General features: G+C 38.3%; 1 protein-coding gene across 9 annotated transcripts in view; it reads left to right on the top strand.

Moving 5' to 3' along the window:
• Window positions 1-17,979, top strand: part of RBMS1 (RNA binding motif single stranded interacting protein 1) — a 216,356-nt gene that overhangs the window by 162,946 nt on the left and 35,431 nt on the right. For all 9 annotated transcript variants that reach the window (XM_032286514.1, XM_032286517.1, XM_032286513.1 and 6 more), the window contains 2 exons: window positions 7,579-7,637; window positions 12,510-12,601. In XM_032286514.1, coding sequence (XP_032142405.1) covers window positions 7,579-7,637; window positions 12,510-12,601 — 151 coding nt within the window. The remainder of the gene's footprint in view (window positions 1-7,578; window positions 7,638-12,509; window positions 12,602-17,979) is intronic.

Here is a 17,979-nt window from a genome sequence, read left to right as displayed (position 1 = left end):
TTTCTTGGTTTGATCTCTCCTTTCTTGACTGTACTTATCTCTCCTGTAATCCCTTCAGCTTCAGTGCCTGGTTTTCAGTTTCTGACCTTTAGGTCTTCAGTGGCTTTTCTTACCAAGCATTCTCCTTTAAACCTTGGCTTCAATTCCAGCTGCATAAAATGTAGCTTCCTGTTCTACATATACCAGGAATCTTTTATTCACAAAAGTACACTCAGCCATATAACACAAGTGGAAGGGGCAGTTACCTAATGTAAGAGTTAGGCCAGAACAACCAGATGAAATGTGGAATATCTTTCTATATGCCTAATATTTGTGTCTTGGAGGAGTCCTGTAGGAACACTGAAAATCATCAGGGCAAAAGAGGTAAAGTCTTATAAAATTTATTTGATTTTGATTGCCTAATTTAAACTTTTTAACATCTTCTGTCTCATCTCCAAATACCACTTTACATACTAAATAAATTAAGAAAATATAACCAGTTGAATTACTCCAGGTAGTGAGAATTCAGAATGACATGAGTAAATGACTCTACTATTTTTAGGCCTCATTCTCCAAAAAAACGTTTTTATTTGCCAAACAGGTATAGTGTATACTTTGTGTTCCTTTCCCTATCCAACCACTGTTAAAAGAACTAAAGCAAGTTTTAGGAAATCCCCTTTGTCTGGGAGGCCACTGAAAAAACAAAGCAGCCAAAAAAGTGATTTAGAAAACTGCATTCATCTGTGTGTATGTGTGTGAGGGGATGTATTGTATTTTTTTCTTTTTTCCCAGCAACTCCAAAATAACAAGAGAGGGTTTGGCTTGTAATCCTCAAATTCATTTTCCTCAAATAGATAACATTAGTTATTCCTTTTAAGTTTTAAAGCCTGTCCTGCCAACCCTTCACAATGCTCTATTGGGCACATTATTCCAAGATAGACCAATGTTGTGTGACCAGAAGGTCTTTGGGCAGGTATCTTCTTCCTGAATGTCATCAGCATAGGTCTTAAAGACCTTAGCAATTACAGAGTCCACCCTCATCCCTTGACTCTTGGAGCTGTGCAGAGTCGAACTGGGAATTACTTTCAATCTGTGGAACAGTCGATGGTTGGTGACCCAAGTTTCTAGAGCTGTCAACATGCTTGGCCTTTAAACTCCAAAGCAGACATTCAGCCTCCCATCTTTATTACGTAGTTGTATAACCTTGAATATGTCCCTTACTCACTTTGCCCCTGAGTTACACATCTACAAAGAAGGAATAATACTCCACCTCCCCAAAAGATTGTTACGAAGCTTAAAATAATTGGCCTTTATATATATTGCTTAGAAGAGTGCCTGGCATAGAGTCGGAGCTGTGTACCTGTAAGTAATTGCTTTTATTATTCCCCTGAATTAACTCATGAGGTCATAGGTTTTTTGATGTTGATGTTTTATTTTTCTCTTCTTTTTCTCATTTCAATCCCCTGCCCCTCCTACTTGCTGATTATTGCCATTTACATAGGCACAGCATCTTTCACAGGATGTGTGAGTCCCTGTTTGTCCTTCAAGAGTAGTAATAATGAAAACTGTCATCCTATGTGCATGAGCAATATCCTGCCCTTTCTCAAAGTATCTTTTTTGTTTATATGTGTCGCTTTTTTTTTAACTGTTGTTTTTAACACACCCATTGCTTTTTCAGGTTTAATAATGTTCATAAAATATTCTAAAACTAACGCAAGCACTGCAAATGACCCCATGTGCCTTAAATGAATTTACAACTGAAATGACCAATATTAAAATAATTTACCAATCATTATCGCCATCTGTTGGTGGTGGTTGGAGTGGACTCCACTCTCCAGAGCTTTGGCTTATAACTGGGACTCCACAAAAGCTGCACGTTTCCTAGCACACAGGAAAATTTGTGTGTGTGTGTGTGTGTGTGCGCATGCACGTGCGTGTGTACATGCGCATGTGTGCCCATGCATGCACACACACACATATATTTATACATTTGTACATATTCATTGGATAAAGTCTGTCATTATTTCATATATGAATATTTCACCAATATTCATATCTAGGACTTAAGGTGATTTTAATTTTTTTCAACCTACTTTTCTATGTCTTCTAATTACAATAAGCTTGTGCTTCTTTTTTAGTATAAATTACCAAAATGTAGAATTTAGAAGGAACTAAGTGATGGAGGCAGAGGAAAAAATTAAGCTTTATATACTAAGTGCAAACTAAGATATGCGTAGATTTTATATCACAGCAGATGAAAACGGAGATATAAATGGAAATAAAGAAATGAGTAAAACTGTGGTGGAAACTAAAGAAGTTTTAGTAAATTCTAAGCCAAAGGTTTTATCAGCCAAGTTCACTTAGGCCAAGAGGTTTAAATATGAGCTTTTACCTGTTATCCTCTCCCTTTGAAATTCATATTATTATATAGTCATGTCTCTTAATTACTCTTTATCTTTTTACTGTCAGAGCTTGCTCTAGAGTGGATTATCTACTCAGCGAAGAATATTATAATCTGGGTAGCTGGGGCTGTGGTCTAACCCATGTTACTTTGAAGCCAGATAAAACCAAGAATCTTCATAGTCACATTTTTTTTTTTCCATAAAATTCTACACCATGCTGTTTGGTCATGCACTTTCTTGGTGTCCTTAGAGTGTGAATTCTGCCAGTCAGGAGGCCTGTTTCTCTCAGTATGCCATATGTCTCTATTCCTTAATGGCGACTTTTTCTTTTTTTGATATGGGGGGTCTCACTCTATCACCCAGGCTGGAGTGCAGTGACATAATCCTGACTCACTACAACCTCCGCCTTCCAGGCCCAAGTGACCCTCCCACCTCAGCCTCCAAAGAAGGTGGGACTACAAGTATGCACCGCCACGCCCAGCTAATTTTTGTATTGTTTGCAGAGATGGGGTTTTGCCACCTTGCCCAGGCTGGCCTTGAACTCCTGAGCTCAAGCGATCTGCCCACCTCAGCCTCCCAAAGTGCTAGGATTACAGGCGTGCACCACCCTGCCTGGCCAATGATTAAAAAAAAAAAAAAATTAAGATATGACCAAGGAGAGGTGAAGATCTGGTTGCTTTATGAATTTGTACCCAGTTGTTTCTTACTCTTGCGGGCATTGGTGATTGACAACAGAATTAGACTAAATATTAACCATCTGTAACAGCTCCCCCTTTCCCAACCCCCATTTTAAATTTTACTGCAAGCAAAATGAGTAGAGATGGTGACTGCCCTGAACCCTGCCACCCCTTATCCCAGTCCCTGAGGTACCATTTGAAATATGGCTCCTCCTCATATTCTAGATCTGGACCTTTCCTCATGCCATCAAAACTACTGGTTGTTACTCCATTACCACAATAAGGTGTTCAAGTCACCCACTAGGGAGCTAACTTAGCTAGGGCCTGACCAATTTCAAGGGTTGCAGTTTCCAGTACTGGGGTCTGTATTTTAATGGCAGCCTCTTGTGCTGTGAGTGGCATAACTGAGCAGACAGCCCAAAAGAAGAATATTTTAGGAGATGGAAGCCCTTCATCACCATAGGTAACTCCAAATGAGCAGCTCCTTGTGCCACTTGTTTGCAGGAGGCCAGTACACAGCTGCCTCACAGATGAGTGGGATCTGTTTTCTGATGTTCTGTGAAATCACAGTCTTTAAGTCTTACCCTACAAATTGCAAGGAAAACCACAATAGAAAGTAAAAGTGATAAATGTCAGAAATCACTCTTTTTCTGTCCACCATCCTCTGTCTTATTATCCCTCTTTCAACTATAAGGCACATGTCAATTTCTTAAGTTTAAAACAAACAAGTAAAAAATTGCCTGTGCTTGAAAAATGAATATTTCAATACCATAGAGACCTTCCATTAGCCTTCAACTTCCATACTCAGAGTGCATAAATGAAACACTGTTCCTCAAAATCATTTCATTGATAAGTTGCAGTGAATGTTTATTCCTTTGTGAGCTCCGGGATTTCAGGCAAGGTGTAATGCTCAAAGCTTCTTTGAACTTTTTGTTTTCTCATATGCACAAATGGGAATAATAACACCTACCTCATAAGATTGTTGTGAAGTTGATTAAATAAGATCATACATGTAAAGTACCTGGCACAGTGCCTAGGACGTAAGTAGGAGCTCGACAAATGTAACCCCCTTTCTGGTTTCTTAGAAAATAGCCAACTAAACAGTTGAGGAGATTAGGGATAGTTTCATGGAAAACATAATGTTTGAACAGGTCCTTCAAGTTCAAGCATGGGTAGAATGGTGTAATGGAGAGATGTATTAAAGTGGTATTTAAGGTAAATTAATGCAACAGACAGGGTTGGAAGGCTGGATGCAGGGAGAGCCATTATGTGCTTTTCACATGTGTCTAGGAACAATGAAGGGGGAAAGTGAATATTGGAAACATATCAAAGACAAAACTCAGAAGAGTTATTGATCTCCTGGATTCAGGAATCTCCTAAGAACAGTTGAAGACCAAGTATTAAGCTTAATGAAAGTACTCAGTTAAGGAGGAATAAGAGGAAGCTGAATGGGTGAAGAACTCCTGAAAGAGGGCTACGAAAGTTGGAATGAGATGGAGAGTACCTGCCACAGAGAAGGGAGGAGCACTGGCACAGAGGGCTCACGCCAGACATAGCAAAGAGGCCAAGAGAGGGTGTGGCGTGGCTTGCATTTCAGCACTACTGAGCCTTTTCTCTTGGCCTACTTCCTCCTGTCCCTTTCTCCATGCCTTTTCCTGTCTTTCCCGTCGTTAAATGTTGAAAGCAGAACTAGAAGTGTCGAAAGCCAGCCCTTTACCTTCCTTCTCCGAAATAGCCTTTCTTCTGTTTGGTGTACAAAAAGCCCTGAACTCTGAGAGCTCTAGCAGCCTCTTAATCTCTCTGACTCAATCTCCTTACCCCAAATTGGAATCATACCTACCATCTCCCCTGCATTTGGAAAAGTATGAAGCAGGGATACAATCTAAAAGTGCTTTCATCAAGGACTTGTGCAAACGAGAGTCCTGGTGTCTTCATCCATTTTTGTGTTCCTATGAAGGAATACTTGAAGTTGGGTAATTTATAAAGAGAAAAGGTTTATTTGGTTCGTGATTTACCAGGTTGTACAAGAAGCATAGCACCAGCAGCTGCTGCTTGTGAGGGCCTCAGGAGGCTTCCACTCCTGGCAGAAGGCAAAGGGAGAAGGTGTGTGCAGAGATCATGTGGAGACAGAGAAAACAAGAGTCCTGGAGGGAGGTGCCAGGCTTTTTGCACAACCAGCTGTCACCAGAAATAATAGAGCAAGAACTTACTCACTACCACGAGGATGTCACCAAGCCATTCATGAGGGATCCACCCTCATCACCCAGACACCTCCCATTAAGCTGCATCTCCAACACTGGAGATTTTTGTTTTGTTTTGTTTGAGACATGGTCTTACTCTGTCACCTAGGCAGGAGTGCAATGACAGGATCACGACTCACTGCAACCTCTGCCTCCCAGGCTAAAGTGACCCTCTCACCTCAGCCTCCTAAGGAGTTGAAACTACAGGCCCCACACGACCATGCCAGTCAATTTTTGTGCTTTGGGAGGGTAGAGACAGGGTTTGCCATGTTGGCCAGACTGGCCTCAAATTCTCGGGCTCAAGCCATCCACTGGTCTCAGCCTTCCAAAGTGCTGGGATTAGAGGCATGAACCGCCATGCTCAGCTGTGAATCATATTCCCACATGAGATTTGGATGGGTGAAATACCCATACAGTAGGAGCTGGTAGATATCAAGCATGTAACCTAGGTAGATAGATGGTTGCTAAAAGGTTGCCTTTAAATCAGTTACTTTTTCTCATTTGTAGATTTTTACAGATTATTTCTTTGTAAGCTTAGTGATCTGTTTGAAATGATTGTTATAAATGCTGAGAATCTCAACAGGGAATTGAAGGTGTTTGTACAGCATTGTGCCTCTTAGATGTAATTGTCATTTGAACCTGAAATTATCTTTACTTTCATGCCTAGTTAGTAATCATTTGATTACATGATTACCCAGAGTGAACATAGGAAAGAGTAACTGAAGGAGAAAAGTGGCTCAAGCTTTTTTTTTTCTTCTAGATAAATATATTTCAGCTTGTTTCAATGCATAAAATACAAGTCTATAATATTCACAATGGCTTAAAATGCTACAAAATACTTGCATTTCTTAAAGTTTTTAATACGCATTTTAGTCCTCAAAATCAATCATGAGAAAGTTAAAGTAGAGCACATGTGGAAATTTTGAAGTTAATATCTAGGAAGTTAATATCTAGACTGTAAATGAGGAAATGTGAGATGCAGATGTGTCAGGTAAGTTTTGCGCATTTCCCAGAGTCTTACTTTGATTTGTTTTGTTTGTTTTGTTTTTGAGGTAAAGTCTTGCTCTGTTGCCCAGGCTGGAGTGCCGTGGTGCGATCTTGGCTCACTGCAACCTCCGCCTCCTGGGTTAATGCGATTCTCCTGTCTCAGCCTCCTAAGTAGATGGTACTACAGGAATGCACCACCACACCCACCTAATTTTTCTATTTTTAGTATAGATGGGGTTTCGCCATGTTGTCCAGGCTGGTCTCAAACTCCTGGCCACAGCTGATCCACCCACCTCCGCCTCCTAAAGTTTTGGAATTACAGGCGTGAGCCACTGTATCCGTCCTTATTTTGATTTTTAAGAAAAATTTTTAAAAGTTATCTTTCAAAATTTTTTGCCCTCAAGTTGTAGAAGGCAAGCATAGATAACAGTGCTTTTCCTTCTGATATAGTCACTGTGGAGAGAAGGTAGGTTTGGTTCATACTTACATTACACCGTCACTTCATTTTCAGTAGCAGTGTGCTAAATTGTAATGTTCTTTGTTTTTCCTATATTATCCAGCATCTGTGGCACATAAAGGAATTTGAACATATTTCTCATAGAAACCTCATAAATTAATGATTAATCCCTGATTAATTCTTATATCCTTCATTATATTCTTGATTGTCCATTTCTTAGACACATGTGCATGCACACAAGTTAGTGAGTATACTGTATAATTATTACTGAGTTAGAAGTGGTGTAAATAAGTGTTTTTATGAACAGTTATAAAAGTCTTCAGTAAAAAGGATCTGTTTGATACCATTAGGTGTGTTACACATAAACGTGCATGCACATTCACCCTTCTGTGGCAGTATGGAGCCTCGCAGTGCTGTCCACAGAACCAGAATGAACAGAATAATGCAAGCAGCTTTACCGTTACTATTTCATAAAAGCCCTGTAGATCATAGCATGGTACTTTCCTGTTAGAATTCTATAGCCTTGCATTTGGCATTGTATTTTACCACAGACATACTGTTATTAGAAGAAAATATTTTGTATACAGCTCACGTCCCATATTTCTTCCCTACCTGATTCTTCAAAGTTGAACTTCAAACTGGAATCTCACAATTCAAATGAGAGTCCTAGCCATTCCTTTTTTTTTAGTTTTGAGTTTAGAATTCTCATTTCCTGTCTCTTAGTAAAGAACATTTTGTACTTTAAAGTTTGCAGATGTTTGAAAAGGATGTGTGTTCTTTGGATTTAGGCATTAATAAGGGTTCCTTATAACTTCTTTCTCTTTTCTGTTTTCCAGATATGGGAAAATAGTCTCCACAAAGGCAATATTGGATAAGACAACGAACAAATGCAAAGGTATGTTTTCTTGGCTGGTTATTTGGTAAATGATAGCTTTAGAAAAATGATGGAATTTAAAACCTGATCTTTGGTTTCAAAACCACCTCCATTTTCTTAGCAACTAGATCTTATATATCACCCAGTTTCTGTCTTGCACAGTGTCAGCATATTGCTTACGTTTGTCCCTGGTTAGGTTTTGGCTAGAAACCCAACAGCAGCTAGCAGTTTGCCAGAATTCCAGATTTGACGCCAGTAGAGTTAACATGCAAAATACTGGTTGGCATTTAGCCCTTGCTTTTTAAAGGGGAGTAGAGTTAGAAAATAGCTTTTCTTTCCTGAGCCTGAGGAGATTAGAGCTGCTTACTGAAAACCATTGGACTGTACTAAAGAACTGAAAAGATTACATATTGTGCAAATTGGCTCTATTAATTAGAATAGAGTAGTTTTAAGCAGTACTTAATTACATGTTTCAATACTCCCAATTGTTCTCTGCTGAATGCCTGTTGACAATATTGGCAGCGGGGAGGAGAGAACCATTTTCACTGACCAAATTGTAATAGGGAAGGGAGGTCACGCACCCCTTTGAAATATGCTGCTGCATTAATTTGATGCACTGACCTTCAGTTTTCCATGTAATTAGGATGAGCTCATCCAGCCCCATGAGCTGGAAGAGGAGGCGTCTACAGTAGGCAGCCCTGATGCTCTGTGTTTCTGATTTTTAATGATCCAGCATCTTAACAATAGGCATGTGATTTCTAGGAAAAGGGAAGAATAGAGTCAGCTGACTTTGAATCTAACTACTGACCCCTTGAATTGAAATAAGTTGACAGGAATAGACAGAGAAGGCAAATCTCCTCATTAATTAGACCCCAGTTTTTCAAGTAGTAGTGACGGGGCAGTGGCTTAGCACAATCTGAAAAAGGCAGAGAACATAAATGAACCCTATGGTAGGACCTCTCCTTATAAGTCAAGCATTTCCTTTAATCTAAACTTGAAGTGGTTCATTGTATTTCTGTCTCTTCTTCAAAGTGTCTAAATGTAAAGGAGCTATTGTGGCAAATAGCTAAGCCCATGTTTTATCAACATGGCACATTAAGGCAGTTTTGCCTTGGGACAGTGAATAGAGGGTGCTTTATATAGAGTGGTACCCAATAAATATTTTAAATGAATTAAACTAGAGAGAGTCAAATTGTAGACTGACATGCATATACTTAGTTTCCAAGATTAGTCTTATTTAGCATTTATAAATGATTTGGGAGAGCTGAGACACAGGAAAACAATCTTTTGGTTTTATAAAGAAAAATAGACTCTTGCAGGCATAAAAACAGGAAGCTGATCACCAACATTACTTTCAAACAAGAGAGAAATCAGAGTAGCCAAGTGGTTTTAGCCATATCCAACCTCCCCTCTTTTCCTTCCCCACCCCAAAATAAATCTTACATGTCGGCTCAGTGTGTTAAAAAGCAGAGTTGCCCTAATGAAGTAAAAGAAAGGACCCAGAAGTTAAATTCTTCACCACACCCCTGAATTGAAAACCACACTATTTTATACTCTGCTCCAAAAGCAACCTATTCCATAGAAGCCAAAATTCCTCCAAGTGCTCTACATGATCTAGAAAAGATATGGGTAAAAATAAACTAATGCTAAATCTAACATGTTGTCATAATGCAAACCCTTAACAGTTGTTAAGGGTCCACAGAGGAGAAATGTATGGACTTCTAACTAAGGGTAGGACTAATTCAGACCTGATGTTAGATACAAGAAGTCTCCTGGAGACCTTCCTTTAAAGTAGTTCTTAGGAGACACTGCTTTTGGGTGTGTGGGCAGTAATAGAAACCTCCCAGGGCTCTCTGCCTCACACGAGCCTCCCAGCAATAGGTGTCAACAGATATCTGGTGGGTTGAGAGGGTGGGTGAGTGAGTGAGTGGAGAGGGTAAGAGTGGGTTTATAAAATCCTAGAAGCGAGAAAAAAGTAACTTCAGGACAAATGAGAAGAAATAACACTTAACTTAGCTCATAATAAAGTTAGATAACATGTTACCCAAGATAACTTGATGTGATAGGTAGATAGGTAGGCATAAAGATGATTGATAAATGAATATAAATAAATGCATAAAACATTATAGAATATTAATATAAATTAAAGCTACTTGTGTTATATACTAATTTTTTGAAATTAAACAAATCAAAGAACCTCATATATGGGAATGAGAAATCTTACAGGGTTATAGAACATCTTTTGCCACAAAACGTATTTTCGGAACCTGTATTCTCAAGAGAATTTATCTAAAGGAAACATTAGACAGAATAACATTTTCCTAAGTTGTTAAATTTTAAAATTCACAATTCAGTTGCTGTTTTACATTTTAATTTTTAATCAAAGTTTAGCCAACAAAAGGCATTTATAGACTGTCCAGTACTGGTAAATGTGGCAGTTCAGGACAAAAAAAAAAAAGCTCACAGAAGATTGGTTATGAAATTGATTGATTAATTATTTACACTTACAGAAGTGCATATAAGACCAGAACACTTAACACACATGAGCAAAAATAGTTTCAGTATGAATTAGACCAACAGGAAAAATAAGGCTGAAAGTGGGCAGCTTTAAGTTATTACCAAATCGGGCCCTGTGTTTCCTAGTGGCCAAGGCAAAAATAAAACACATAGCTCTTCCCATGATTCAGTCATCACAATGTGAGAGAAAAATACAGGGAGCAAGAGTAACATAACTATTCCTGGTCCTGAAACCTGAGAGGAATTCTCCTGGAAGCCTCAGTGAGAGGGCGCCATGTTACTTAGTGAACCCTGCCTTCAAAAACATCTTTACATCTATTTATATAATCAAATCCATAGAGCCTGCATAACTCAAATTTTATATAGTCTTCTATTTACTTGAAAGTAATACAGATAGAAAACATGAAGGAGCACAAGGTTTCATACTTAACTATTATGTTTGTCTTCAGCAAATGGTTATAAAAACAGCCCTAGTGTAGTAGGCATTGAAAAAGGCCAGAAAAGGATGTGAACAGTTAAGTAAAATACAAGCATTATGGATTTCTCTATAAGAAAATAATAGATAAAAGAATGCTCATATTACCTGAGTAGATAGTAACTTCAAATACAATAACATCAAAATTGAGATCTGTTTATTGTAATTTGACAATAGCAACATTGAAGGAAAAATCTTAAATATCCATCAGTAAAAGCTGTATCTTTTTCATTGTAGCTGGGTGCTCATTTATGACCCACCGAAACTGTATATGAGAGAGTATGTGCATGTATGTGCGTGTGTGTGTATCCACAGAGCGTTGTTGCATGTTAGCATGGACAACAGATGTCTTAAAAAAAACATCCAAGATATGTTTAACCTAATTGTTAACATGGCAGTTGAGTAGCATTCTCTGTTTTACGTAGATCAACCTCTTCCTTTTGCTCTCCGAACTGGCTTTTTCTCTACTGTCTAAATCGAATTAAGCCTTATTTCAAGCCAATTCCAAGTAATACAAGGAAGCTGCTGCTTGTTTCAGCGTTAGCACTCATCTCTCCTGAAACATCTATTCCTGTAGTCAGTAGTCTGCTCCATTTCATTATAACTTATTTCGTTACCAGGCAATATTTTTGGTACTAATACTGCAAAACTGACTTTGTTTTGTTTCTGAGCTTTCTGTTTGACTTTATTGATGTTGATTTTGACACTAGATCATACTATATAAATTATTACTGCTTTATAATATTTCTGTAAGTAAACGACAGGGCTGGCTCCTCTTCTAAACAACTTTGCAATGTTACTTTTTTTTTTTTTTCCAAAATATTCTTACTCATTTAAAGTTAGAGTTCCAAGAAAGGTCCTGGTATTTTGCCTGGTACCCTGTTTCTTTAGTGTACTAAATATAACTTGACCCTTTTCTCAGTAACTTAACAATTATCATAGAGAAAAGTCTGTGATTCTCTATTTTGATCCAGTGATACTCCTAGGATCTGTTGAGATTCATGAAGCTTGTGCTGTGTAAGTCCTATTCCTTTCCTAGTTTTTCTCTTTTATTGCTTGTTAGTAGTTTTCTCTGCTAGACGCCATTCATATACTTATGAAGACAGGTGACCAGCACATTAAAAATGTTTATAAAGCTATGGATAAAGAAACTTTGAACCAGAGTATCTCTAGGAGGTTATGTGTTTGTTTTGTTATGTTTTGTGTTTAAACTTTAAGAATATGAACTGCCTAAATGTATTTTGGCGTCTTGAGGCATTTTTCCTAGCTCTTATTTATTTTGAAAGGGTGTGATGAGCTGTATTTTAAGAAAATAAGTATGTTGTCTTTAACCAAGTACTAAAACTTGGATTATTTTATGTTTGGGGTGTCTAATAGTTGTACTTACTCTAATTTTCATAGATTATATTTGCAGTGTCTAATAGTTGTACTTATTCTAATTTTTAAAAATACAAGTTTACCAAATAAGCATAGTTTTTGTTTCTGTCATTTGTAAACTTTGTAGGATGGCTCCATGTTTCTTACTGAATCATTAAAATGCTGTTTCTCTGAAGTTGATTTTTTTTTTCTTTTTTTTTTTTTTAATTTCTTTTTTTTTAACCTTGGTTGGCAACTTAGATGTCATTTTTTTTCCCCCAGTAACTACAGGATATCTATGATCTTGAATAGGGAAACGCTGATTCTTTAGCCCTGACTCCCTCTGAAGGGAGGCTTGTCTGGCTGGTGATAGATGACAGGGAAGAAGAGCCCAGGAGGCCACTGCCCTGCAGCTGCTAACGCCTGAGCTCCCTCAGGACATTTTCATCTCTCTTGCCTGCACCAGAAAAAAGCAGAGCCGTTCATTTACCCTTTACCTAACCACAGAATAATAGCTTAAATACTAAGTGTGTTTTGCATTTCAGGTTACGGTTTTGTGGATTTTGACAGCCCTGCAGCAGCTCAAAAAGCTGTGTCTGCCCTGAAGGCCAGTGGGGTTCAAGCTCAAATGGCAAAGGTGAGTTGAGAGCCGGCAATGGCTTCTCTCTTCCACAGCTTTGGTTGTGAAGCCCGACAGGTCTGCTTTTTCTGTCGCATCCTTATTCTCTCCTTCATCCCACTCAGCACAGCTCCTTCTGGACACCTGTCCTATGCCTCTGCAGCTGCCATAGTCACTATTGTGCAGAGGACTGTTCCTCATAACCTATGAAGGAGGATTTGTAAATATATAAAATTTACATAGTAAATTATGTAACCCCATAAGTAAATTGAGAAATAGCAGATTTTCTTAGAAAATCAGGTACTTGTAAGTGTTTAAGATCTGTCCTGTTTAAAAAAAAAATTAAATGTCAATGCTTAAGAAATGTATACACTTCTAGTCATGTTTCAAAAGATAATTGTGTATAGCATGTTCCATTTCAAAAATACATATAAGTGGCAGATTATACAACTATTAAAACAAGTAGTTTTAATGCAAATGTAAGTTACAGATGCTAATTTTTTTTACAGTACTGAGACATTTTTAGATATTGATTATTGATGAGATATAAATCTACTTTTCAGTAGTTTTATAATGCCTTTATTCAAGACTTGTTTCTGATGAACTTTTAGCATATTTTAGATGACCAATATTGTTGAAAATGTCTTCAGGTGAGGAATATGCCTGAATGTTAGGGAATTATAAAATGGGAGACCGTGTTTCATGCTTAATATGTATTTTAGCACAGCACACATGGATGTTAGTTATGATAAGATACATTTTCCTTGAAAACTTTCATGTTATGGTAGTTTCCCTCAACAGTTTTGACTTAGAATATCACAGTTTCTGAATGTAAATGGAGTTGACCAGCCAGTCATTGTGTCTTTCTCTTTGTATTAGGTTTGTCCTGAAAGTTAAAGATGCTCAGACCCTCTTCCAAAAGTAATGATGCCTTAGATAGACTTGATGGCCTTGCAGAAGTTGGCTTTACATGATCTGAATCCCTAGTTCAGGTGCATTCATAATTCTAAAGCTAGAGGGACCTTAGATTGTCTGGTGCATCCACCCCCAACCACACTTTCAAATGGGCATGGCGTTTTTATTAAGTAGAGCCAAGGCTCAAAGAGGAGAGTCATCCTTGGAATGGCATGCATCTCTTAAGTGTTTATATTCTATAATATAAGTTCCATTATCCACCAAACACATTTAGGAGTCTCTGTTGAATAAACTGATATTTATGTCCCAGACTTTATTATCCAAATATAAGTTTGGGTTACATCCTAATGCCTACTTCCTGCAGTGCAGTTATTAAGACATCTGTTACGTAATGAAAATCTGAGTCCTTCAGTTGCTACAGAAAATATTTTCAAGCCTGAAACTCAGCAGTTTGATCTTTTGAGTATTCTTTTTAAAAGAGCAACTCTTTTATATTATCTGGCTTCTTGAAGTAAAGAGGAAAGTAATTTTATACTGTCTTCTGCCTCTGAATGGTAGCACAGAAGTAGACATTGCCATTTAGTATTTTTAAAACTTTACATTGGGTTGACTTACTTTAGATTTTCTTAAACTCCAAAGTAAGAAGTTAAAATAAACAGAAACTATATGTGTGTGTAAATAAACAGAAACCATATGTGTGTATGTGTGTATGTGTGTGTGTGTGTGTGTGTGTCACACATTTTTTTTTTCTTTTTTTTTTTTTTTTTTTTTTGAGACAGAGTCTTGCTCTGTCACCCAGGCTGGAGTGCAGTGGCACAATCTTGGCTCATTGCAACCTCCTCCCACCAGGTTCAAGCAATTCTCCTGCCTCAGCCTCCCAAATAGCTGAGACTTCAGGCACCTGCCACCACACCCTGATAATTTTTGTATTTTTAGTAAAGACAGGGTTTCGCCATATTGGTCAGGCTGGTCTCGAACTCCTGGCCTCAAATGTTCCAACTGCCTCGGCCTCCTAAAGTGCTGGGATTACAGGCGTGAGCCACTGCACCTGGCCTCAGTAAATATTGAGCACCAAGATTTTCAGATTATTTGTCCATCATTTGGCGCTTCCCTGTGGCATTATTGAAAGATGGTGATTATGAGGTTTTAAATATGTTTATTGTGACTATATGATACCTGCGTTGCATAATGATTTGCAGAATATTTAATCTGGTTCTGTAAACAATGGGTATCCAGGCACTGTATAAGGAAGACTCTTAGGGAACACTCATAAATCTTTCCTCCACTGCCCATTCTATTAATAATAAAGCTCCTTGCTTTTGGATAAAATCCTGGGCAAGTCTCACGACTTCTCCAGCCACTGTCATTATTTCATGAAGTTCCCCCAGCTTCTTTCGTTTCAAGTGTTTCTGCTTGATTTTTTTTGTTCTGTTTTCAGTAGAATGCCTCAATTTTTCATAGCCAAACTCCATAAAGCATACGTATGTTTCAATACATTTTCAGTCATTTCTGTCTATGTTTACATTGTCCAACCTCAGTACAATACTTTCAACAAGACATATGTGAAGACTCTCAAGTTGCTTAGCAAATACAGTTTGTAGAATGTCAGACTCATGTGTAAATGTTTTTAAAACTGCTGAGAGTCAATATAAGGGATGTGTGCCTTGGATATTGTTGGTGCTGAGAGAGAGAGATCATAGCCTAAGAAGCAATTGTTGGCTGACAACCGTATTGATTATTTGGTGATCAGAAAGCCGTGTTTCCATCCCAACAGAACCATTTGTTATATGTGTGCGCACACACGCAGAGACAGATGTAATGACTGTATTTAGTTGCATTTTAGGGAATTATAGAAAAATAGGAAAATAAAATAGTTACGTTTTAGAAAACTTGATTGAGGATTATGACTGATGTGTAATACATTATAATTTTCCCCTATTTAACATAAAGTGAAATAGGCTCTCGGTTATCATTTCGATGTTGAATTTCTCATTTTCAGGAACAGATTATGATGTTAAGTGTGTGATGCTTATAGTTTAATACCCCAATACTGTTTATTTGGCAAAAATTTTGAGTATCATGTAGTAAATTGTCAGCTGAAGCTTCTCCCTTCCCTGGATTAGGTCTGCGCCAAGTAGCAAGTTTATAGTGAGATGAGCACATGACTAATTTCTATGCTATTTCCAAAATTTGTGTTTTTCCCACTCTTCCTTCAGCTCACTAGCCATGGCTTCGTTTAACCCCTCCAGGGTTGGTGTGCTGGAAAAGGATGACCTGACAAAGAGGTCATCTGATGTTGATTCCTGTAGCCAGGCAGCGTGCTGATGCTTTCTCTCATGGAATGCTTTGGTTTTCTGAGATCTTTAACCAACTCCTCCAAATTGATCTTTGTCCTAAAGCTCCTTGAAGTGAAAGAATACATGTCCTCAGGTTCACATGCTCAGCTCCTGATAATCTGACCATCTTCAGCCCCTTTCTGCTGGGATTTCTTTGCTCCTCGAAGCAGCCTCCTTAAGAGGATCTAACACAACCCTGGGCCAACTCTGTGTGGCCCACATCTGATGTCCCTTTGCTAGTCATCGCTAAGAGAGAGTTACTTCCCAGTCTCACTTGTGGGCCCTTTAGCCTTTCTCCTTGAAGATTCCTTAGATTTTAAGTTGGACATCAATCTGTTGTAGCCACTCAGCTTCTTGAGACACAGATTAAGCTCCCTGAGTAGTCACCCCTCTTACTTGACTGACAGTAAGAGGAAAATGGTTCAGTTGTTGAGACTTGGAACACCTCAGCATTTTCCTCCCAATAAATGCTCACTCTCAGTCTCTTCAGTTTCTTAGACACAGATAGGAGGTGGGTGGTCACTTAAGTATCCCAAACCAGTTCTCAGCCAGCTCCTCGTAGGCAATCTTTAGGTGGTCTAGTTTCTTACTCTGGAATATTGGAGCCTGACACTCAGTGTTTTGTGGTCTCTGCTGAAACAGAATTAAAAAGAGTTGTATTTTAGCAAAACCTAAAGTGCAATTAAAAAAAAAAAAGAATGTATAGGCTTCATTCAGAGTGGCCCTTGAACACTTACCTAGGCATCATTTCCAATGCCTGTAATATTAAGTAGCATAGAATATTAAATACACACTGTTTTGAAGAAGCATTTATAATGCATTTATTCAAAACTGGATTGGGTATGGATTGGCACTGTATGTCATGTCTACAGTGCTCTTCAAGTAGTAGCTTTCCCCCGGGTTGAAAATGAGCACTGTTCAGAGACCTCTTTAGGAAGCTTGGTATTATAAATTGGCTAGGGAAAAGGACCCCTTCCTCCATCATCTGTGGTGAGGACAAGTACTCAGGTTCAGAGGTACTGACCAGGTGCCAATATTCTGCATATTGTGAATTTCTTTAGGTCCCTGTAGAATGACTTGAAATTCCTAGACCTGATTTCTTTTTTATTATATTATTAAAGTTACAAAAGATATTTTAAATGTCAGTGGGTTTATTGTTCTGTATACCATAGAACCATGAGTCTGAGTATCTAGACTTGACTTAGCCCCTTAATGCTGTCTGGATAAAGGAGCACCTGACACACATTCTTTCAGGGACACAGTTTTTTTGTTTTGTTTTGTTTTTTGAGACAAGATCTAGCTCTGTCACCTGGGCTGGAGTGCAGTGGGGTCATCTTGGCTCACTGCAACCTCTGCCTCCCAAGTTTAAGTGATCCTCCCACCCTCAGCTTTCTGAGTAGCTGGGACTACAGGCACATACCACCACACCTGGCTAATTTTTGTGTTTTCTGCAGAGACTAGCTTTTGCCATGTTGCCAGACTGATCTTAAACTCATGAGGTCAAGCAAACCACCTGCCTGGGCCTCCCAAAGTGCTGGGATTATAAGCACGAGCCACCACACCCGGTGGGGAGATGATTTTTAAAAGGAATTTTAGTCCATCTCCTGGATGATAGGGAGGGAATCCATCACTTTCTACTTTCCTCTAGTGAACTAATCAGGATACTATAATGTGCTGAAAACTCATATTGCCATATGCCTTTCACTAGAGGAAAGTGAAAAGTGATGGGTCCCCTCCCTATCATCCTTATATAAGGATGAAAAAAATCTTTCATCCTTACATAATCAGAAAAAAAAATAAGGGCAATCACTTAGGGGATAGGCGCAGAAATATAATATTGTTTGAAATACTGGCTACCTGAGTTGAAAAAGAACACCACAAATATTTAAAACTAAATTGCAAAACTGCAAATTTTGAGCATTAGAGACCGGTGATTGTTTTTTTATTCGTGTTTTAATTTTCAGTGCTTTGCTTGGTACCTGCCATATGGTAGGTTTTAAGTATTTGTTTAATTGATGATTAAATTAATTGAGAAAATAACTTTTTTCTAAATTTGGGCAGCTATTGAGTATTAAGAAAGGAACAGTTAAAAATTGTATCCATCAGGTACGCTGATGAAACTTAACCAACAGTAATGGCCTTGGG

Source organism: Sapajus apella, unplaced genomic scaffold (genome assembly GCF_009761245.1).
Source record: "Sapajus apella isolate SASKATOON/1434 unplaced genomic scaffold, GSC_monkey_1.0 scaffold18, whole genome shotgun sequence".
NCBI lineage: Eukaryota > Metazoa > Chordata > Mammalia > Primates > Cebidae > Sapajus > Sapajus apella.
Note: the sequence above shows the minus strand (reverse complement) of the source record. Positions and strands in the feature narration are given on the sequence as shown.